This window comes from Podarcis tiliguerta (genome assembly GCF_965153285.1).
Source record: "Podarcis tiliguerta genome assembly, chromosome: 12".
In the NCBI taxonomy this organism is placed as follows: Eukaryota; Metazoa; Chordata; class Lepidosauria; order Squamata; family Lacertidae; genus Podarcis; species Podarcis tiliguerta.
The window spans coordinates 58,805,250-58,828,307 of record NC_139545.1 but is presented as its reverse complement, the minus strand read 5'-3'; the positions used below and the strand labels follow the sequence as shown (position 1 = coordinate 58,828,307).

Sequence of the window (23,058 nt, the reverse complement as noted above, 5' to 3'; positions counted from 1 at the left end):
CTCCAGGAATTCCTTGGCAGGGAGCCTCTTTGGCACTGCTGGTACAAAGAGCAATAGAATATGCTCCCCCAAAATGCAGATATATCCAGGGTTAAATGTTTTCAAAAAGAAATTATATCCTACTGGATCTTCAAAAAGACATCTAGATGGCTAACAATGAGAAAATGAAAGAAAAAATATTACAAGTAATCACACACAGAGAGATTCCAATCAGTCGCCAGTTGAAAATATACTCTGGAAACCAAGCCTTATGAGGAACGGTTGAGGGAGTCGGGTATGTTTAGCCTGGAGAAGAGGAGACTAAGAGGAGACAGGAGAAACATCTTCATATCTGAAGGGCTCCAGAGGGTGGGAACCAGACCCATGGATTCAAGTTACCAGAAAGGAGATTTGACTAAATATTAGGAAGAACTTTCTGATGGTAAGAGTAGTTTGACTGTGGAAGAGGCTGCCTCTGAAGGTTGTGGACTCTCCTTTATTGAAGGTTTTTAAGCAGAGGTTGGGTGGCCATCTGTCATGGATACTTTAGTTGATATCCTGCATTGCAGGCATTGGACTAGATGACCCTCAGGGTCTCTTCCAACTCTACAATTCTAAGATTCTATGGATAAGGAAGAATACAGAATAAGCAATGCCTCAGAATGGGAGAGAGATCAATCAGGCAGGTCAAAAGCTTGCTAGGACAAAGGGGCCATAAGCAGCTCCTGTCAAGAGCATCCCTGCAACACCCCAAGTTTCCAATCACATTCCACAGGCTGCTAGGGCAGGCAGATTTATGGGCACATTCTTATGCTGGGGTGGTTAGAAGCAGGCCCCATTCACTTTCCTTATTATTATTATTGGCAGTCATCGGAGATAATACAAATCCCTGGAGAGAACAGCATTTCACCAAGCACCAATTAGACAATAAGCTGGTAGGAACTATGACTGGGAAGCATTTTGTCTGCAGCAAGAAAGGGCTCGTTCACACTTCTGTCTGTTCTGTGCCTGGGAAGCTTGGTTCTGAGCAGTTTTCCTCTCATCGCACACTTTCCAGGCACAGCTCCAAGCAATTTTGTCTTTGCCCCACTGCTTACCCACAGCCTGCTCTTTAGCGCTAAATCAGAACAAATGGCATTCCACGGAAAACCCGATTGCTGTTAGTTCTGATTCAGCACTAAAGGTTTCCTCGAGCGAAACTGGCCGGGCAAATGAAGAAGTGGATAAGCTCACCTCATGACAGGTACAAATGTTTCCATACGCACAGAGAGCAAGAGACTCTGGTCTGAGTTACACTCACAGAACCTGAGCTCTCTGCTGATAGCCAAAAGCAAACAAAACGTGCCTGAAAAGCTATATATGATCCCCTTGTTTAAACCAGTTTACAACAACTTCCCCCCATTTCCTAAGTTTGCCTCCTAGAGAGGACTTTTTTTCTTCAATTTGATCATACAGCTTCTGCTCTCCAGGTAGCAGAGGCTCCTTGTTGGCAATTTTCTGTATTTACTCAGCTACTTTCCTCACTTCCTTCAGGGACCGGATTCGCTGCTGATATCCAGGCTTCAGCTCCTGTTCTTCGGACATGATGAGCAGATCAATGTATTCTGGGGTAGAGAGCGGGTTGGGCTTCAGTGCAATCTTGTGAAGGCGCTGGAGGCTTTGAGATGATTTCTGGATGAGCTCTTCTAAGATGTGTTTCACTTCTTCATATTCCTCATTAAGCTTTTCAAGCAATTTCTCTGTGGTCATCAGCTCACCAGAGGTACATTCATACTTTTGCTTCAGTTCTTCATAGGTCCTTCTCTCTTTTCTTGTTGTATATTCAAATTTGTATTTCTGATTGTAGTGCACACTTCACTGACACTGGCCTGGACAGACTGTGCATCTTCCTGTGCTGCTATTGATAGCTGCACAACCATGCTTATCTTCATCTCTAGGAATTCTACAAGGATAGTGACAGGTGAAGTGACAATTCATGCAATTAGTTATGTATTTTCCCATGCCAGATATATCCTCCTTCTTTGGTACAGTTACCTCTACCTCATATGTAAAGTTTCTGTTTGCCGCCACGTCAACCTTATGCTTGTCCAGGGCTTCCTGCGTCTTCCTCAGTTCTTCCAGCTTGGCCAGTCCAGCTTTGATTTGGGGCTGCAACCCTTCAATAGCAGCTTCAAGCTCTTTTCGCTCCCTGAGCACTTCCTTTGGCAATGTTAAGCTCTTGCTTTCTAGCGTGTGGGATGAATCAAAGAAGGTCTTCATGCTCATGGTGCCCATTTTCCAAAACATTTTATCAAAATTGAAGTTGCCTCCGGGCTCCACTGGATTGTTGGCAAACAGTGCTGAATTGTTGAATTTGAAGTGCACAGGAGTGCCCTTGGCATCTTTGGCGCATGGTACATTGGCTTCCTTAATGGCCTCGAGAACAGGAGGGGTCTGTCCATCTGCAAATGTGATCAGGACTTGGATGTTGTCCTTTATATCTTTGCCAAAGATGGAGAGCACAGAGTCAAAGACGTATTTCTGGGCATGAGTTAAACGAGCAAAAGAGGCCTGGACGACAATACAGATGGCGTCTATTTGATCAGTGCCCCCTGGGGAGGAGAAAAACTCCCGGATCTGCTTTGTTATCAACTTGTCATGCTCTATTCCTCTTGTGTCTCCAAATTCTGGAGTGTCAATAATAGTGATGGAATAGGGGACTTGGAAACCCTTGCAGTGGTGGACAACGTAGGCAGTCACTTCTGATGTTTGGCTTTGAGCTTGGCTTCTGTTGGTATTTTCAGGAATAAGTTTGAATCGGAATTTATCTCCCCATTGCACACCCAGGACATAATTGATCATCCCATTGATGAGAGTGGTTTTCCCTGACCCTGTTGTCCCCATCACCATAATCACTTTGTTGGGGGCATGAATGTTCTCTTTCCCTAGCTGGTATGTTAGACAGGATCCAGAGACATCCTGTACGGGCTCCAGTGGCAGAGCATACACTGCTGGTGGCCCATCATCCACGCGGGTGCTGCCTTGGAAGTATTTACAAGCTACTCTCTTGTCTCCTTCCAATGTGGAAACCTCAATCTCTTTGCTGGGCTCACTCTCAGCCCCACCGGCACACATGGCTGAGACTCTGAATCTGTAGGGTGTCTGGGGCTTCAGACTATCCATCTCACAGAACTCTGTTTTCTTCCCTGTTCTTTTTTCAGCCCATTCATCTTTGTCCTTGCTTTTTGCCTCTCCAGCCGCTTCACGGCAGTCCACTTTGTATTCCTTTATAACAGCTCCCTGTCCAATGACCTTTGGGTTCTCCCAGGCTATGCTGATTTTGGAAGACTCTGCGATTATCACTCTCAGTTCCCCAGGAGGGCTGGTAGGAAGTGTCTGTACAGATTCACTCACGTTGCTGGTCTCACTAAGTCCTGGTTTACTCCTAGCGCTGTATCGAAACTGGTATTCTGTGTTTGCACTCAACCCTCTCACTTGGAATGTCTCCTGACTGTCGTCAGTATTCACAATCTTCCAATTTTCTTCTCCTGCAATCTTGTACTCTACTTGATAGCTGGAGATTGAAGCCCTCCAATACTCCACTGGTTGAAATGTCAGCTGCACACTCTCATGTCCAATTCGGCCAATCAGTGGAGGGAGAGGTTTTGAGGGCAGCTTGAAGTTGCTGTTGACCATCTCCCCATCTTCATAGAGGTAAATAGAAGCACCTGGGTTGTCCTGATCTGGGACAGAAGCCACAAGGAACCGGGTTTTCTCATTTGATTTATTGACCCGGGCAAAATCTGTAATGGATTTGGCAGCTTTACGAGCATTCCAATTTCTCTCTTGGTGCTCAAACCAGGCTTTACTGTTCTTGGGTGTCGACTGGCCACTGATGGAATTTGCTGTTTCCTGAAAAAAATCTTTCTGAAGCCAGTTTTGTAAGGTGTCTAAAAATGGTTCCTCATCATGTAAAGAAGTGAAGGTAAATGAGACAACGAACTCATTCACAGGGTTTAGAACGATTTCTTCCAGTTTGTTCTGGGAAGAGATTACTTCCATTCCACTTAGGATTCTAAGGTAAGAATTCACCAAATTAATCTCTCGTTCCTTGGCATCCAAAAACTCACTGAGTCTTTGGCTGTTGAAGGGAGACTGGTTAATGGACATTAAAATGTCCACCAGAACTCTTTCTTCTTTCCCCCCTCCCCGGATCAAAGGCAGGATTCCTGCCAGGTGTTTCTGGAAAGTCTGCCTGTGCTGCTTGCACAGATCCTTGAATCTCTTGATTTTCTTCTTTAATTCTGGGAAGTTTTCAGCAACAGGATTCATAGCCAGATCATTGCATCGCATGTTGATTTCATTCAGATTCTCCAAGACAGTTTGAGCATCAAAGATCAGTGTTAAGCTGATCTCACGCACCATCTTAGCTGCTCTGGAATCTAGCTTGGTCAGTGGGTACAGCCAAACTCTGACAGGCACAGCCTTCTCTCCATCCTCCCCGAGCTTTTGAGGCAGATCGCTGTAGACTTTCATGGCATCTTGAAAAGTCACCGGATTACTTTCCAAAGAAAAATCCCCATAGAACTTGCAGCTGAAATTCTCCGTTTGGGCTTTCTCCTTCTCCTCTATCTGGACAGATGCTTCCCCTTTGATAGAGACTGCAATCAAGTTGATCGCAGCGTGGAGGCTTCCTTGTATATCTTGCTTGGACTCGGAAGAAGAGACATTTCGGTCAAACACAAAGAAAGCCTGGGCTCCATACAAGATGGCAGTGACAACATGGGTGGCTGTGCCATGCTCAAAAACAGATGGATAAATGACATTTTGGGTTCCCAAATGGCTCATGGTCAGCTGTGAATACTTGGTGGTAGCTTTGTACTGCAGAGTGACTCTGGCCTGTTTCATGGACTTCTTGGTGGCTTGAAGGAATTTGCCTGATCCACCCACTTCAACCAATCCCCCCAAAAAACTGGCCTTGAGTGATGCTGAGACATTGAGGGCAGAGGCCTTATCATCGATGGAGTCAGATGCAATGATTTCATATTCAGCCTTGGGTTGAGGTTTGATACACAAGTCCTTCTGAAGTGAGGCCTGGTCCCAAAGGGTGATTCCTGAGATAAAGCAGAGAAATATGCAAGGCTTGAGTATGCTCATACAAATGTAGAACACAATTAGCCTAATGCCTAAGGGTGTACGGAGAAACAAGGAGATAAAATAGACCTATCATTGCCCACAATGTCTGCACTCATAAATTTTGTCCCACTGTCATCCGCAACGAAAGAGGTTTGTGCAGTTTTGTAAAACTTTGCAAAAGACAGGGAAATCTTTGACCAGATATGATAGTGGAACAAATGTGAACATTTCATGAGCTTCTGTTATACAGTCCTCAGAAAGGGGATGGGCACAACTCAGCAGCAGGGATAAGATTCAATCACCACCATTTAGGGCTGTGATCATGTCCTGATTGAGGCCCTAGAGAGCTGGTGCTAGTTGTTGACTGGCACGGAAAAAATGGGTATACATAAGGAGAATTCCCTGGGGGCCAAGATCCAAGTTGGGGCAAAACACTTTGGTGAGAGAACCCCAGCAGATTTAAAATCACAAAATATGCAACAAAGCAACAAAGCAAAGTGTGGAAATTTAGGCTGTCAGACCTTTAAAACATGTGCCTGTGAGTTCCTTCCAAAATAGCCCCCCCCCCAGCATTGAAAAAGACCACATGTTTGGTAAGTTCGTAATGGTTTACTTAAAAACTCTCCAAAGGTCAGATTCATGTCCTTTTCCATACAGCAGTCAGAAAACATAGGGAGTAAAACTTGGCTTAGTTACAGTGGTGAAAGTTGTTAAATTATTGGTACACAACAATGGATTACAGTCCCTCCAGGTGTCCCAATTTTCCAGGGACAGTCTTGGATTTACAGAAGCCATCCCGGTTTATTATTTGATCCCGGAATGTTCCGCTTTCCCTTAGGCGTAGGACATCCTTATTTTCATCAAAGAAATGTTGGAGGGTATGGAGTTATGTGACCCCTGAGCCAAGGAGAAAAGTAACTAGACAACCTATAGAAAACATCTGAAGGCAGCCCTGTTTAGGGAAGTTTTTTATGTTTAATGTGGCATTTTTCAAGGAAAAAAGATGCCAGAACTCTCCATGAATGCTTCCCTTGTTCTCTTATAATGCAATGGTGACCACCTGAGAGGTGCCAGAACTGAGTTCCGGCAGGTTCTGGCTGAAAAAAATGTCCTGTTTTTTTACCTACAGTAATAATTGTGGAAAGATGTATTCTTAATGGCCTGCATAGGCCTGGTGGACTACAAAGGTTTTCAGTAAGCTTTAAAAAATTGAAACAGAACACACCTGCTGAATCTTTATTGACAGATGTTGATGGTGATGATTTGGGCCAAGATGATGCCAGCAAGGTTAAGGAGCAAAGACGCTATCACGGGCAAGAAGACTTCTTTTTAATAAGTGGAAGTCTTGTCCAAATGAAGAGAACATAAAGGAACACAAACGTTGGCAAAAGAAGTGGAAACAGACAGTAAGGGATGTTGAAAATGAATTTGAGGAGCACGTTTAGCACTGAAACTGCACTGTTTGGGCCAACTGCTAAGTGTAAGCTCTTCCTTGCACCAGCTCTACCTGGGATGAGGGCATCTTTACGACAGTCGTACAGCATCCCCAGCTGGAATGGGCGGCCCAGGGCTGGTATTTCAACCGTGTCGTCTGATCTGTCCATGGCTCAGGTCCAGGTTGCTCTCCTGCCTTCACCTCCCTGCAAGAAACAAGAGATGTGAAGGACTCTGGAAAGATTATTCGGCATGCAAAGTGTGTGGGGAAAGAGGAAGATTAGCACTACCATCCAAAGAGGGATGCCAACATGCCTTCAAGACCCCCCCAAAAGGGAGGTGGGAGGTAATGTCATATGGGGGGAATTAGACGGTTGTAAGGCAGCTTGTGCAACTGATCTTCTTCCCTCCCATCTACAGCCCCCTGTAGCAGTTGATCTCTATCCAGTGATCCCTGCACCCTGAACAAAGGGGACTGTGTCACACAGAATTGTAGTGGGAACGGAAATCACCCTGAAACTGGGCAAAGGGATCATGTGCCAATGGGGGTTCTGCTTGGACAGGATTCCTAGGCCCTCTGGAAAGGATATCCAGGCCCTCTGGAAAGGGTTGGGGGGGGGCACAAGGGGTCACAGGAGCTGGAAGGGAAGATCAATATTTTCCATGCACAACCACTGGGTGCTTCCTACACTGAATTTCCGTTTGGCTGAGAATTGTGCCTCCTGAGAACATTTCAGATGGTAGAGAAATATTCTACCACCACCAGTTTTGGCACCACTCTGGCACAGTATTCAAGGAGGCTATCAAAGTGGGGAACTCATACATGCAGCCAGCCAAATCACACAACAACAATAATTATGAATGATGCTGCCATAGCTAACAGCGAGATACACAAAGTAGTATTTGGCAGAAACAAACTGCAGAGGAAACAGCGCTGATCATGATGAATACAAGCTGAAATGAAAGTTCCTGATCTCTTATATTACTCCTTGTGCTGCACCAAGAAGTTCATGGCACAATGGGAGCCAAATATACTCCCAATATACAAAATACTACTCCAAAATCTCACAAACTCCCTAGATACAATAAAAAAACAATGGGAGAATGACATAGGCTATGAGATTAACCCCACTCAATGGACCATAATGTGGTCTAAACCCCACTTAAAATCCATATCAAAAAAGAAAAGAAAAAATAATTCAATCTGAAAATCACCTTGAAATATACTCAGAGTCGCAAAGTGATTTCATGCTCTTTATTCAGCTCATAGTGGTGAGGAGGAATGAATGAAAGTCCCCTCAAAGTATCTGCCTTATATACATTATTTACACAATGGGCTGCACATGATTGGCTAATTCAGGAATTCTACTGAAAGCCAATCAGGTTGTGGATTCACTTCTATCTGGAGCATGATTGGGTGGTTCCTGCCAACCAATCAGACTGCTGCATTGTTCTAGGACCAATCAGACTGCTGCATTCTGAATCCTATTGTTCTAGGACCAATCAGACTGCTGCAGTTTGGATCCTATTCAACTCAGTACATAACACCCCTCCCCTCTAAGTTCCAGTCCTGCCCGGGAGGTTGTATTCATAGTCCTCAAGGTACGCCGGCGGCCTACGTGTGCGTTGCGGCCTGGTGTGTTCCCTGGTCCGGGGTTCAGCTTCTGGCTCGTGTTCCAAGGATGCTGGCTGTGATGGGGCTGTTTGGTCTGGTGCAACCGGCTCGCTCAGTCGTGGTTCTGGTGACCTTTTGGCCTCACGGGTCCTCTCTGTATTTACTGATTCTGCCTCTCCTGCTAGCCCCTGCTGCTCTATGGGCCTCACTGCCCCACTGTTCCCTTGGGACTCCTCTGACCTGTCCGCCTCCTCCTGGTTTTCTCCCGGGAATCGTCGCCGTATCTGGTCGCAGTGGCGGCGCCAGCATTGCCCCCCATCTGTTAGCACCTCATACGACACGGAGCCAGTGACCCTGGTGACTGTGGCGGGTACCCATGCAGGGCCTGCCTCAAAATTCTTTGCGTACACTGGGTCCTGGGCCTCGAAGGTCCGGGGGTTCCTGCCTTCCCCCACCACAATCTCATCCTGAGCTCTATCGGGGTGAAGGCGGTCCAATCTGATTGCAAGGCGCCGACCCATTAGTAGTTCAGCGGGGCTCCGGCCAGTCGTTGAGCTGGGGGTGCTGTGCTGCGCTAGAAGGAATGTGGCAAGGCGGTACTCCCAATCCCCTTGCGTCATGCGGCGAAGGGTGTCCTTGGTGGTCCGCACCATGCGTTCTGCTTGGCCATTGGTGGCAGGGTGGAATGGCGCCGAACGGATGTGGCGGATGGCGTTCTGCGCTGTGAAGGTTTGGAATTCTCCTGACGTGAATGCAGTCCCGTTGTCTGAGACGAGAGTGTCAGGGAGCCCGTGGGTTGCAAACAGCCTGCGTAGTACCCGGATGGCTGCAGATGTAGAAGTGGACGGTACCAGTGCGACTTCCAGCCATTTGGTGTAGGAGTCCACCACTATGAAGAATGTTTTCCCCTGAAAGGGGCCAGCGAAGTCCACATGCAGGCGTGACCATGGTGCTCGGGCGGACTCCCAGGACTGGACTGGGGCCCTTGGGGGATCTGGGCGGGATTCTTGGCAGGCCTGGCAGTGTTTGACCCAGGCCTCTATCTCTCCGTCGATCCCCGGCCACCACACATAACTCCTGGCAAGGGCCTTCATTCTTACTACCCCTGGGTGTGTCTCGTGTAGGGCTGTGAGGACCCTTTTGCGGAGGGGCTGGGGAACAACGACCCTGCTTCCCCATAACAGGCACCCCTTGTGGGCCGACAGTTCATGTTTGCGGGTTGTGTAGCCAGCGAATTCTGGCCCAGGGCTGTTGCTGGGCCATCCCCTCCACACCCAGTCCAGGACCCGGGAGATGACCCTGTCTTTCTTGGAATGGTGTGCAACTTCTTGTGCCTGAATGGGGCGGTCGGGAAGCAGCTCCAGGCTCATAACCTCTTGTGCAGGTGCTGGGTCGGGGCCTGTTTCCGGTAGTGGTAGCCTGCTGAGGGCGTCCGCATGGCCCATCGCCTTCCCAGGTCGGTGAATCAGTGCATACTGGTAGCTGGCCAGGAAAATTGACCACCTGAGGACGCGAGGAGACAGCACTTGGGGGGTCTGCTTTTCGGGGGCAAACAAGCTAAGCAACGGCTTGTGGTCAGTCACCACGGTGAAGGGCCGCCCATACAAGAAATCATGGAATTTTTTTACTCCCTTCACGATTGCCAGCCCCTACTTGTCTATTTGCGAGTAGTTCCGCTCGGTTGCGTTGAGTGTCTGGGAAAAGTATGCCACCGGTACCTCTCTTCCATCCGGGAGTTGGTGTCCCAGGACAGCGCCAATGCCATAGGGCGAGGCGTCGCATGCTAGCACCACCGGCAGCCTCTCGTCGAAGTGTGCCAAGACCGAGTTTGAGACAAGCAAGTCCTTGACTGCCTGGAATGCGGCCTCCTGGCGCTGGCCCCACACCCAAGGGGCCCGCTTGTCCAGGAGTCTGTGTAGGGGCTCCGCTACCGCTGCCTTGTGGGGAAGGAAGGAATGGTAAAAGTTCAATAGTCCCAAGAAGGCTTGAAGTTCAGTCTTGTTCTTGGGCGCTGGGGCATCACAAATGGCCCGTACCTTGTCCCCAGTCGGGTGGACCCCTTCTGCGTCCACCATAAATCCCAGAAAGTCCACCTGAGGCACTCCTAGTAGACATTTTTCCCGCTTCACCTTGAGACCCGTCGTCTGGAAACGGTGCAGAACGGTGCGGAGGCGGTCCTCAAACTCCTCTGGTGTGGGCCCGGCAATCAACACATCATCGAAGAAGGGGGTGACGCCAGGAATTCCTTTAAGGAGAGAGTCCATTAGATTCTGGAATATGCCTGGTGCCACGCTGACACTGAATTGCAGCCGCTTTACCCTGAACGCTCCTCTGTGCGTCACAATCGTCTGTGCCTCTTCTGTGGCCTCATCTACTGGTAGCTGTTGATATGCCTGGGCCAAGTCCAGCTTGCCAAAAATTTTCGACCCAGCCATGGTGGCAAGGACATGGCTGACCACTGGCACTGGGTATGCATGGGCCATGAGGGCCTTGTTTATGGTACATTTGTAGTCTGCGCAGATGCGGACTGAACCATTAGGCTTGACGGGTGTGACGATTGGGGTTTCCCAGGGGGCATTAGGCACCGGCTCCAGCACTCCTTGCTCCACGAGCCGGTCCAATTCCTTGTCTATACGGGGTTTCAGGGCGAACGGGACCCGGCGGGCCTTGAGCCTGCCTGGTCGTACTGTGGGGTCAAGCTGTAGAGCAATGGGAGGCCGTATACTGTCCCAATTTCCCATCGAAAACCCCCGGAAATTCCTTGCATATGGCGTCCACGTCCACTTTTAAGCTAGTGTGGTTCACCCCGGTGACGGCTAGCCCCAGTGGTCCAAACCATGCCAATCCCAGTAAACTAATGTAGGGGCCCTTGACCACAAGCAAGTCCAGTTGCCGCGTCCGCCCTCGGTATTGCACCCTGAAGGTCCCCATCCCCATTGTGGGGACCTTACGTTTCTGGAAGTCCCAGAGGGTGAATGGGGCCGGCCTGAGTTTGGGACCCCCAGTAGGACACAGGTCTTAAGGTCTTTGCCGAGATTATGGATAGAGTTGAACCTGTGTCAAGCTCCATGCGGCATGGGGCCCCCTCTATCTGTACCTCTACATAAATTTTCTCTACGTTGGGGTGGGGCAAATGGTATACCTGGAAGTCCGTGAGCTCCGTTGAGTTGCCTTGGTGCGTTGGGCCCCGGGACCTGGGGCTCTTGGATTGGTCCTCTGATGCCTGGCGTCGGGTGGGCGGAGCCCGACACACCCGGGCGATGTGTCCCGATTTTCTGCACTGCCTGCACTCTGCGTTGCGGAAACGGCAGGTCCTCCTCTCGTGACTTTCTCCACAGCTTGCGCAGTTCCCTCCTTCTCGTCGAGGCAGCTGTGGTATGTGGGCTGCTTGAGTGCGCTGCTGTACTCGGTGCACATCCTCCCTGTTGGATCCTGAGTCGTCGGTGAGGTCTTCGTGGTGGACCCTCGGTTGGGACGGCTGGCTCGGCCGTGCCTCTTGCGTCGACCTCTCGGCAGCTTCCGTTGCCAGGGCCTTCTCCAGAGCGACCTGGAACGTTAGGTTCTTCTTAGCGTAGAGGCGTCGTTGCAGCTTCTCATCCTTCAGGCCACCGACGAGGCAGTCACAAAGCATGTTCTCCAGCTCTGAGAAGTTGCAGAACCGGGCGGCTTGGCGGAGAGAGGTCACAAACCCAGTTATGGTTTCCCCAGGGGCTTGCCACTTTGCATAGAAGGCATTTCGACGAGCCACCACTGAGGGCTGTGACGAAAAGTGCCCCTTCAGCTGTTCCATTATTGTTTTGTATGGAACAGTAGCAACGTCTTCAGGCGCAAGGAGAGCCCGGGCGAATTCAAACGTCTCCTCTCCGCAGACGCTGAAGAATATCGCCCTCTTCTTGGCGTCTTCTTCGTCGGTGACCCCTTTGGCTTCTAGGAGGAAGGTGAAACGGGAGGCGTACGCTTCCCAGTCTCCAGATGCTGGGTTGAACGGCGAGAAGCTGATGTTGGTTGCCATTCTGAGTTCCTTGTGTCCCGGAGCTGAACCCTGGATACACGGTGCAAGGCAGCGGTGCGGCAGGTGGCGGTGCTGCGGTGCTGTGTGTGGCAGTCAGCTCAGCGGGATCCCACCTTCGTCGCCAGTGAAATATATTCAGAGTCGCAAAGTGATTTCATGCTCTTTATTCAGCTCATAGTGGTGAGGAGGAATGAATGAAAGTCCCCTCAAAGTATCTGCCTTATATACATTATTTACACAATGGGCTGCACATGATTGGCTAATTCAGGAATTCTACTGTAAGCCAATCAGGTTGTGGATTCACTTCTATCTGGAGCATGATTGGGTGGTTCCTGCCAACCAATCAGACTGCTGCATTGTTCTAGGACCAATCAGACTGCTGCATTCTGAATCCTATTGTTCTAGGACCAATCAGACTGCTGCAATTTGGATCCTATTCAACTCAGTACATAACACACCTGGAGGTGGTACCTAACACCAAGGAAACTAGCACTAATATGCCCAGGAACCTCACCAAAATGCTGGAGAGGGTCACCTCCACAGGCCCATATCTCCACATGTGGTTGGAGTGTCCCAAAAACCAACTATTCTGGACAGCAGCCATACGATAAATATGTAAAATAACCAAGCAAGTATTAGAAATCACCCCAGAATTGGCCCAACTAAACAGCTTCCAAGACAACAATGCCCATTTATACCACAAAGAACTCATAACCCACCTACTCTCAGCAGCCAGAAGCACCATAACCAGACACTGGAGAGACCTGTCAGGAGTAAGCATGGACCATGGTACCAAATAGTATGGGAAACAGCCTTACTAGAAAAATTTGCCAATAAACTGAAACTGACAGGGGGACAAATAGAAGAAGATGCCTTCACCCTGGTATGGCTCCCCTTTATCACATACACAGCCCAACAAGACGATGACAAAAATCCACCGACAGCATACAAATCAATATGGCTAACCTGATCCAAAACACTCACCCATCCTAATCTTCCTAATCTCTCAACAAATGAAACCGATTTGTAAAAAGGAAAATGTTACATGGGGAAAAAATATGAGAGAGAGACATTGCACCTACCTTTGTAAATAAAGAAAATCTTTAATAAAAATACATTTAAAAAAAGAAAATCTTTTGTAGAGGAACACAGAACTGTAGAGTTGGAAGGCACACCCAAAGCTCATCTAGTCCAACCCCCTGCAACCCACAGCTGAAGAATCCCTGACGGAATCTCAACTAAAGCATCCAGGTCAGATGGCCATCCAACCTCTGCTTGGAAACCTCCAAGGAAGGAGAGCCCACCACCTAACAACAAGGGAGTGTGTCCCACAGTCGAACAGCTCCTTCCGTCAGAAGGTTCTTCCTAATGCTCAGCTGGAAAGTCATTTCTTGACATTTGAATCCACTGCTTCAGGTCCTGCCCCCTGGACCAGCAGCAAAGAGCCTGTTCCATCTTCCCTGTGTCAGCTCCTCAGGTATTTCAAGATGGCGCTCATATCATGTCTCAGTTTTCTCTTCTCCAGGCTAACCATACCCAACTCCCCCAACCACTCCCCCCAAAAGCTTGGTTTCCTGACCCTTCATCATCTTGGTCTCCTGTGCCTTCGCCTCTTTTGCTTTCACTTTACTTGGCAGAGCCCAGTTTGAACTCCCTGCACTCTGCGCACCAGATCCAGCTCCGCTTGGAAAAATCAACCAGTCTAGAATGCAGCAGCCAGATTACTGGCCAGACTATTAATGCATTGGCGGAAACAGTTGCAGATTTGGCAGGAGTGTGTGGCTGGAATAATCTTGAAGCTGCCAAAAGGGAGAAGAGCAGGGCCAAGTTTACAAGACAAAGCTGCTCATGTTTGTTCCTATTTCTTTCCCTTTTTGTAGAAATTTAGATATCCAAGGAGGGCTTCCTTCAGAGTAGTATCCTTACCCCACATTCAAGGAGACCAGGACCACACCTGATGGGGCATTAGGTACCTCCAGCACCCAGCTGTTCACCCCACCACACCTCAATTAAACAGAGTTCAAGGCAGTACACATTTCAGCAGCACAACAGATCTGACAAGGAAATGGGTTCTGCAATTTGCCACCTGCTCTCAGCCTCTCTTCCTGGGCAGCAGACCTTTCATTCAATCACTTTGCAAGGAGGGAAGATTCCTCCTATACAGAGTGGGAAAAGCCAAAGGTGTGAGATAGCAGAAGTGGAGTTGGAGCTGAGTTCCACCTATGCTCTGATTGTGCTTGCAGAAACTGGGCAGGGTGCCAACCCTTTGAAGATCCCTCAATTTCTCTTGACACCCCCAGCTTCCCCCCAAAAGGAAAGGTAGGGCAGAGAGGGAGAGAAAGAGATCTGATGCGGGTCTCCCCAAATTGCGAGGATTAAGAGCAATCTCACACAAGTTGCAGTCTTAAAATAGGAGAAAGGGGCAGAGAGTAGAGAAGAATAAACAATGGGGGTGCCATCAATGACTGAAGTACTTTCTCATTAATTGATGGAGACTGGTAAAACAAACCAAGGGAACACACAAAAATGTCCAGGATGCAACAGCCCAGATGGTCCACAGCCGCCTGCCCCCTCCCTCCTGCAAGGAAGCAACTGGCAGCAGCAGAGGTGCTCAGCATCTTAGGAGTCAGGCCAGGGGTCCCCCTAGTCCCACCCCAAAGCCCAGGAGAGCCTTGCGCTGCAGCCTTCATTCCTTTGCTCCAAGTCTGGGCCATATCAGGATGGATTTGTGGCCTTTCCAAAGAGCCAGAGAGCAGGAGGCGAGGGCATCATCAGCGCAAGATCCCCTCTGCAATATGCCAGCTGGAACGGTTTGCAGCAGCCATGCAGAAGAAGCTTTTGACAACAAAAGAAGCCGTGACAACTTCTAATGTGCAAACGCGTCTTACCAGAAACGTGGGAAACGGATGAATCTTGCCTCCAAGTGGCTCTCTTGCTTGAGTTTGTCTCGACTTGTGTTGGTCCCCTCTTAAAGCACAAGTCTGTTTCGGCCACAGAAGCCACTCCTCCTTTTATCTATTTGGGAGTGACAAAGTGCAAGGGGACAAGGATCACTTTCAGGGGGAGAAGGAAGTTGCGAGATGGTGGGAACCCATTTCCACTTGTCAGCATTTCATTCCAAAAAGGCTCTTCAGCAGTGCATCGCAGAGTTGGAAGGGACCCCAAGGGCCATCCAGTCCAACCCCCTCCTGCGGCCTCCCCACAAGCCGGATCCATGCAAAATCAAGGTCCTTAGTTGCACAGCCCTCCCTTTCCTGGTATCCGGACCCAAAGTGGATCCATGGAAGCTGGTTGGCTTCATACAGCAGGGATCAACATCACGGGGGATCTGTTCTCCCCCCTGGGCTTTTGGGAAAGAGGTTGTCAGCAGGGCCTCCATCTTGGCCTCAGATATGGGGGCTCTTGGCAGCAGAGGAAGGTTTCCCTCGACATTGAGCCACAATCAGTCTCAATTTATATGAAATTAGGAGAAAAGAGGCTTTCTGGAGCAAAAGCAGTCGCCCCGGCAGGAGGACCCTGAGATGTTTGGGTGAAGGGCAATATACAAGGAACAACCGCAATAAATATTATCTCCCATTTTTGTGCATTGTGGCAGCAGCAGCAGGGCCATGCTCTGGGGGAACCCACCAAACCCCTCACAGATGAAGGAGGAAATTCTGTGTATTCGGGGGGTGGAAGAGCTGACAGGAGTTTGCCTCCCGGTATAAATGTGATGGGGCCGTCCTCTCAGGCAGGCGTGGGGAACCCTTGCCCCTCCTGAGGCTGCTGAACTCCAACTCCCACCACCCGGCCCTTTGGCCAGGCTAGCTGGGGCCGGTGGGAGTTGTAGTTTGGCAACATCTTTTGCGCCAAAAATCCCCCCCCCCCGCCTGCCCCAGGGAAAGGAACCTTTTGAACTCCTCATGATGAACTCCCCTCACAAATCTTATTTATTTGACTGGCCAAAGGCTCTTCCCATGCTGCTCTGGAGGGAAACATTTTGAACCTGCTGTTCTGGTGGCCTCAGGAAAAAGAGCGGGAAAATCCTAGCTGTTTCTGAGGGGAAGTGTCTAAACTTCTCCTCAGAACCAGTCCTCAAACCGCTTAGGGCAATTCACTCCTTTTGCTTCTGGAGGGGAGAGAAACTTGCACAGTCAGCTTCTAGGTTAACAATATTTGCTCTGTGATTTCTGTCCATCCTGCAGTGTTTGCACAAAACTCAAGAGCACCACTCCCTAATTCCTGGGATTTTGGGCCTGGAAAAGCGATGAGGAAGGAGATACGCTGCCATTCGCTTTTCATAATATCTCTTCTGAGTGTTCGGTGCAATCTCTCAAATCGCTGACTAGAACCCTTTTTATGTAGCTGAAAAGCTCCGGGTGAAAGGACTTAATATCACTGTCATCAAGGAACAGGAGGAGGAAATCTCGGCCTATTTGGGGCACGTATTTCCCCCCTCAGCGCCCTCTTGGCTCCGGTCGCCATTTCACGCATCAGAACTGTGGGGCTGAATTGATGCTGCACCAAAATGGCTGCCCTGTTGGGCGAGGCTTTTCCAGAGGGGCTTCCACAGAGGAAGAATAAGAAGAAGAAGAGTTTGGATTTGATATCCCGCCTTTCACTCCCTTTCAGGAGTCTCAAAGCGGCTAACAATCTCCTTTCCCTTCCTGCCCCACAACAAACAGTCTGTGAGGTGAGTGGGGCTGAGAGACTTCAGAGAAGTGTGACTGGCCCAAGGTCACCCAGCAGCTGCATCTGGAGCAGCGGGGAAGCGAACCCGGTCCACCAGATTACGAGACTACCGCTCTTAATCACTACACCACACTGGCTCTCTCTCTTGGGGAACCCCCAAGCCCACTCCCAAAAGTGGCCCTTCCTGGCAAGCGGAGGGAGGCTGTTTCCCCCACCATGCTGGCCTCACAAAATGGAGCCTGGGGGCGCATTGCCTGTCATGTGGCCCCAGGCTGAGGGGAGAGAAGAGGAGGCTGAGGGGATCCTCCCGCCTGGCCATGGCCTTACGAAGAACAGTGGCAGGATTTGGCCTGCAGAGCAGTGCCATAATAATGGTGGGGAGGGCAGAGGGGACCCTCCGGGGGGGATGCCCCCCACCATTCACTTCACCCTTAACTCTGCTGACTTGGCCTTGGGCACAATGCCCATCACAAGGGGGATATTGCGGTTCCAATGGGGGTCGCCCCCCATTTCCTGCCTGCACCCCTCTCCCATTGTACAGGCTCCCGAGAGGGAGTCGGCACAGGAGAATATGGGGCAACCAAGCCCCTTATCTCCCCCTTAAATAGGTTTGTGAGCTGTGGTGGATCCTCAGATCGGCCTTGGCTTTCCTCTGACTCCAGGATCATCTGGCATTATTAGATGTATTTAAAAATCTGTTGGAGGTCTGGCTGTGTCAGAGCATTGTGTGGGGCTCCTCTCTCCCATTCGTGACTAACTCTGCCTTCCCTCAGGGGACACGGGGGGGGGGGCATTACTGGGCCCCTCATTAGAGGAGAAAGCACGCTAAAAAATATCCAAACTCATTTCCTCAATTCAGAAATAATAACCGTAGGCATATAGGTTTTGAACACACCTTCCAAAAGTCTAATTATTTTTGCAGGATTTTCCTCAAAAGAAGGATTTTGATTTTTCCAATTGCAAATATCGGAGCTTGTAAAAGGGACATGCTGAATGGTAAGGGTCCTGGGGGGGTCTAACGCCCTGATCATTTGGCTGTTCCACAGGATCCTACGCTTGCCTGAGAGGGGCCACCACGGTGGGTTTGGACAAAGCCTTAGATTTAAGTGTCTCTACATGTTTTGTTGCCCTCAAAACCTTTTGCTTTTTTCTCCCATTCTCATCCTGGCACTGGGCTGCTTCTAGAACCCAGGGGGCCACATCCAGTTCTGTTTTAAACGGTTCTACATACTGGAACACTCTGTCAGACTGCTTACTAGGCCATCTTATCTCTTTATCTAGAGTTTTTCTGAAGTCATCATCATCATCATCACTTTTCTCTTCACCTTCCTTGCTTGCATCACAAGGGGGCTGGGGAGGGGCAGAGGGGGGAATCTTCTCATTTGGGTCCTCAGTCTGGGCATTGGGCGGAGAAGCAGCCCTATATGCTCCCAGATTTGGTTGCCTTGGGGCAGTTGCTGCATATGGTGGTGTGTGTGTGGGGGGGGTAATTATCTCCTCTTCCAGGACTGGCAAAACTGGTGGCTTTTTAACTTGTAATTGAACTGAACACAGTTTGACTTGGGCAGTCACAATTCTATTTTTCCGAAGCCATGAGGGATTTTGATCCACATTGGCTTTCCAGATAGAAATATAGGGAATCTGATCTGTGTGGGCCTTGAAAATGTTACTCCATAAAATGTTGACCAAGTTTGGATCCAAGGATCCTCCAGGAGGCCATTCTGGTAAATACGAAGGCCAGTCAACTTCACATAAATGTTGGAGTCTGGTTTTTTTGAGTTTACATCCCCACTCTTCTGCTTTCGTGGCACTTTTCCAGAAAGCTCTGTAGTGGTGTCTCAAGAATTGTTTTACTGCTTTTATTTCCCATGACTCTGGGATCCTGGGGACACTGGGACACTCAGCCCCCCTAACGTTATTTTTTCCCACTCAGTCACAGGCCAGACGTTGCTTCCAACGTCTCACACACTCAAAACATTCACTGGAGTGTCCCCACACGCACATTCAGAAAAACCCATGCACCTCCCCCAATCCCCTTTTTACTAACACCAAAACCACAACCGGCAGCGCTTAGACTTCGACCGGCGCCCTGCAGCACCCTTTTTGCTGCTTTTCTGGGCAAAACCAAAACCAGTGGCACTTCTTCTACCCTGCTGGCGGAGCTGATCAAACTCTCTTTGCTCCCACCTAACCCTGTGGAGCCTACCTTGTTCCTCGAGGTACCTTCTTTCTGCACGGCCGTTGCTCTTTCTCTCCTTGTCGCGTGTCCACTCAGGAACAGGTGGCCAGTCCCTTCCACGAAGTTGGCAGGATGGGCGCTGGAACTGTTGACCCGGGATCCCGAGCTGCTCGCCTTGCAGTGACACCCTGGACCTTTTTGTCCCTCGATCTCGGGGAACGTGCTTTTCCCCGGCCCGATGCACCAGAACAGTGGCGTAGCGTGGGGGGTGCAGTAGGGGCTGGCCGCACCGGGCGCAACACCTGGGGGGGGCGCGCTCGCACTCGCAGCTCTCTGCCCCTACCTGGCTCACTCACTCTCTCTCACTGCAGTGCTGGCTGTGCGAATCTGATCCGAGCCGCTGGGTCGCTGCCCACTGTGGAGGGGAGGTGCCAGGCGTGCGGTGCGGTGCGGTGCGGAGAGAGAGCGAGGGACTATCTGGGGGAGGGACAGTGCAGTGGGGGGGGGGAGGGGGCGCAAATTACTTGCCTTGCCCCAGGTTAGGGGGCGCAAATTACTTGCCTTGCCCCGGGTGCTGACAATCCACGCTACGCCACTGCACCAGAAATATCCATGGGTAGGAATAATTGTTGCACCCGAGCAGAGACAAAAGGAGCCAAACGACACCAAGGGGTTAATCCAGAGAAAGAGCATTTTATTCTGTCATGGGGGGGGGGGGGCGAGGCACCTGTGTGATTCAGTTCACAAAAGACAGGCCGCACCCAAAACATTTTACAAGCAGGTTTTATACTTTTTTCAAACCCCTTTTTTTCCTCTTCCCCCTTCACAGATTCTTACATAGAAATGTTGCTTTTCGTTCCCTGGCTCTGCTCCCGGAAGTATGTTGCAAGTCAATGTACCAGGACAAGGTCATCTTCGATCTGGGAAGCGAAAAGCTTTACTGTTCTCAGCTGTTGGTTTGTTACAGCGTTTTTGTTGGTGCTTTTTGTCTTAGAGGAATATGCAGTTTTAAAATGCGTACGCCGAGGCCTGACTGGGGGGAATTCACAAAGAGGTTTTAGGGCTTTCCGGGGTAACCCTAACTGTACCCCTTCACCAAGGGGCCTAGCAGGTCCGGTTTCAGCCTTTCCTTTCCTGAAGCAAATTCTGTTTCCATGGGAGAAATGTTGGAGAGGAGGCCAAGAGTCCCCAGTGAGCGATGTATTTTCTTCAAGGCCTGATGCCTCGTGAAGTGATAAGAGAAGGCCTTGCGAGGGATTCTGTTAGGGACTGATTTAAAACCAGGTCCCCCAGTCTGGCCTCCCAGTGGCTTCTTGTGGTAAAAAATATGGCTGAGTGAAATTTGGGGCCTGTATAAGGGAGTCCTTGGAGCACCCCACAGTCGCCTAACTGTGGATCCCATAGGTTCAGCTTGGGGGTCACAAGCAAGAGACTCCAGCCAGGAGATTGAAGCAAAACAGGAGGCCTGATCTTTATTGTTGCAACAAGACTTCAAACTACCACATGGAAGAAGCAGAGGGAAGCCCCAAACAAAGGATGGCTCCGCTTTTTTGATATAAATTTCCCAGAGTTCCCCATAAAACATCAAACATTTGTCATGACTATGTCCTGAATTGGGAGGGGTCTTCTGGCAGAAACCTGAGCACCAGGCTTGCCCTGTCCCTCACCTGACCTTCACCTTCCAATCTTTTGGTGAAACAAAAGTATTTACATGTTCCTGTTTTCCCAGCCAAGTTAAGCACACCCTTTGTCTTGAAGGAGACCCCAGTCCACTGAGGTTGGGTTTGCAATTGTTCTTGGAATGACTACCAGGATGCCAGAAATTATCACCCCGGCAGTGGGGCCTGCTGGGTACGTGGTCTCATGTTTCAGGAATTATGGCTGCCTCTACCCATGGTCCCAAGATTCTCCTCTGATAGCCATTTTCCTTCTGAGTAGAACAACATTGGAATGGTGGAAATGTGTCACTGAAGTTGAAGGAGCATATTACAATATAATTGTTCTATTATTGAAGGACATGCTTAAATGTTACATTGCAAATGGGCCCCTCGTTAGAATGTCTAGCCTGGGCAGATAGAGATAAAGAACAAGGATTTATTGTCACACCAGGATGAGGGAGGTTGCAGGAAGGAGGGAGAGAAGACCAAGACCTTATATGGTAATATAGGAACTTATTATAAGTTTCGATTTCCCAGAAATCAGGTGACTTACAAGAAATCAGGTGACTTACAAGAGATCAGGTGGTATTCTATTTTGCAAATCTATATAAAGGGGCGCACCCTGATGAGCCTGGATAGCTCAGTTGGTTAGACCATGGTGCTGATAACGCCAAGGTTGCAGGTTCGATTCCTGTATGGACCAGCTGCATATTCCTGCATTGCAGGGGGTTGGACTAGATGATCCTCAGGGTCCCTTCCAACTCTACAGTGCTATACTGTGTACAGGTTGCGTACTGATCGCCCTGTGCCTTTGTTCTGCATATGCACTTCAAATAAAAATCCTCTTAATAACCTGCAAGAGCGTTTTGCCGCTTTGTGTGAATCTGTGCTTCAGGACCCAAATAGCAGATATGTGTGGTCCTTCATTTTGGGGGCTCGTTCCGGGATACGATGAGCACTAGAATTCGCACAAAGGCAGGTCTGCTTTTCCCTGTCCGGTCTCAGGATTGTGGGGGACCCTCCCCCGCCTTCAAATCGCGCACCAGCCGTTTTTGGCTGAAGAAGACGGGGGTGGTGTTCTGCCAAGTCTACCGGGCCGTGGATCAGCAGAACCAGGAAGATGCCGGCTGGGGAGGAACGATACAACCGTAGGATGGTGAGTGATGGATGGTCCCAAGGGATGGGGCTAGAGGGATCTGATCAAGCCCTCTGAGGATTGGTTTGGAAGGACGCAAAGAGTGTAAGACGCCCGGAACGATCTCCTCTGGAAATGGAAAAAGAAAAGGACGAATTTTAAGATTCCGTCTTAGGGATTAAGGATAGGTTGTGCAAGGCTATCTGTGGCTATTTGCCTTGCAAGGGAAAAGAGGGAGTCAGAGGGACATCCCTGACAGTTTTAATTAACAGGTTAGTGCTTGGTGAAGCATGGAGGGTCATAAATAAGACCCTTTTTATGGAGACAAGGGTCGTAAAACCATTTATATGGGGCCGTTCTGTTTCGCTTAAAGAAACGAACAGGACGTGAGCTAAACTTCTTCTTACAATTACCAGAAGATTGGTAATTTATATATGTTTTGTTACATGTTGTCCATATGTGTGTCATATGTCCATATGTGTATTTTGTGTATGAAAGTCTATCATGCAAATACGCAAAGGGATTTGTGTTTAAAGTTGGCCACAAGATTCACATAATTTAAACTGCAAGCTTGTTTTAAATTTTGTCTAATTTAACAAGGACTGAATCAATTTAAAACATGGTGTGTGTTTTTATTAGCATTAATTATTAAATATGAGACTGAAGTGTGTGCAAATGTTTATCGGCTGGGTGAGGACTGCAGGGCCTGCTCCCTTCCAGGGCCTTCTCCAACTGGCCCAGGGGGCGTGGCCCAGGCCCTCTCTCCCGGCTATAAAGGGACTCCTGCTGCAGTGAGGCCTCGGACCATCGGCTGGGTGAGGACTGCAGGGCCTGCTCCCTTCCAGGGCCTTTTCCAACTGGCCCAGGGGGCGTGGCCCAGGCCCTTATCTGGAACAAACTTTTGGGGAAGTGTGGGAAGTGTTCTGCCATTGCTTCCCTGTTCCAGGTGGTTAATGTGCTTTAAAATGTCCTCAAGCAGTCGGTGGCAATTTAAATTTTTATTCCTTTTTTCTTTTTTCCTTTGTTGGGGGTGGGTGGGTGGGATGGATAGTTGGTTGGGGATTAATTTTAGTACAATTGTTCTGTTCCTTTTTGTTGTTGTTCTATTGGTTCTGTATAGTTTGTGTTTTGTTTTTAAGGGGTGGGATCAGGGCTGCCTGGGAGTGGCTCCCCAGCCAACACAATGGCTGGGACAGGTTTCACAGGGGGGAAAGCACTGGGACATCCGATCTCGGTGATCATGGGCAGGAGGCGGAGTTA

The 23,058-nt window shown here is 49.4% G+C and overlaps 3 protein-coding genes across 4 annotated transcripts in view; all 3 read right to left on the bottom strand.

The window, feature by feature from the left end:
* LOC310661042 (enkurin-like) overlaps nt 1–23,058 on the bottom strand; it is a 42,720-nt gene that overhangs the window by 8,413 nt on the left and 11,249 nt on the right. The window lies entirely within an intron of this gene.
* LOC310660828 (uncharacterized protein) lies at nt 769–19,144 on the bottom strand. 2 transcript variants are annotated; one of them, XM_083406143.1, is made up of 4 exons: nt 16,044–16,705; nt 15,044–15,170; nt 6,602–6,734; nt 769–5,072 (listed from the first exon to the last, which is right to left on the bottom strand). In XM_083406143.1, the coding sequence occupies exons 3-4, from the start codon at nt 6,696–6,698 to the stop codon at nt 1,834–1,836; spliced, it is 3,336 nt and encodes a 1,111-aa protein (XP_083262269.1). In that variant the 5' UTR covers nt 6,699–6,734; nt 15,044–15,170; nt 16,044–16,705; the 3' UTR covers nt 769–1,833. The 2 variants fall into 2 exon arrangements, with proteins under 2 accessions (XP_083262269.1, XP_083262270.1); XM_083406144.1 differs by lacking the exons at nt 15,044–15,170; nt 16,044–16,705 and adding an exon at nt 19,033–19,144.
* Nucleotides 10,277–12,340, bottom strand: LOC310661025 (uncharacterized protein). The gene is made up of 2 exons (XM_083406756.1): nt 11,286–12,340; nt 10,277–10,388 (listed from the first exon to the last, which is right to left on the bottom strand). The coding sequence occupies exons 1-2, from the start codon at nt 12,153–12,155 to the stop codon at nt 10,350–10,352; spliced, it is 909 nt and encodes a 302-aa protein (XP_083262882.1). The 5' UTR covers nt 12,156–12,340; the 3' UTR covers nt 10,277–10,349.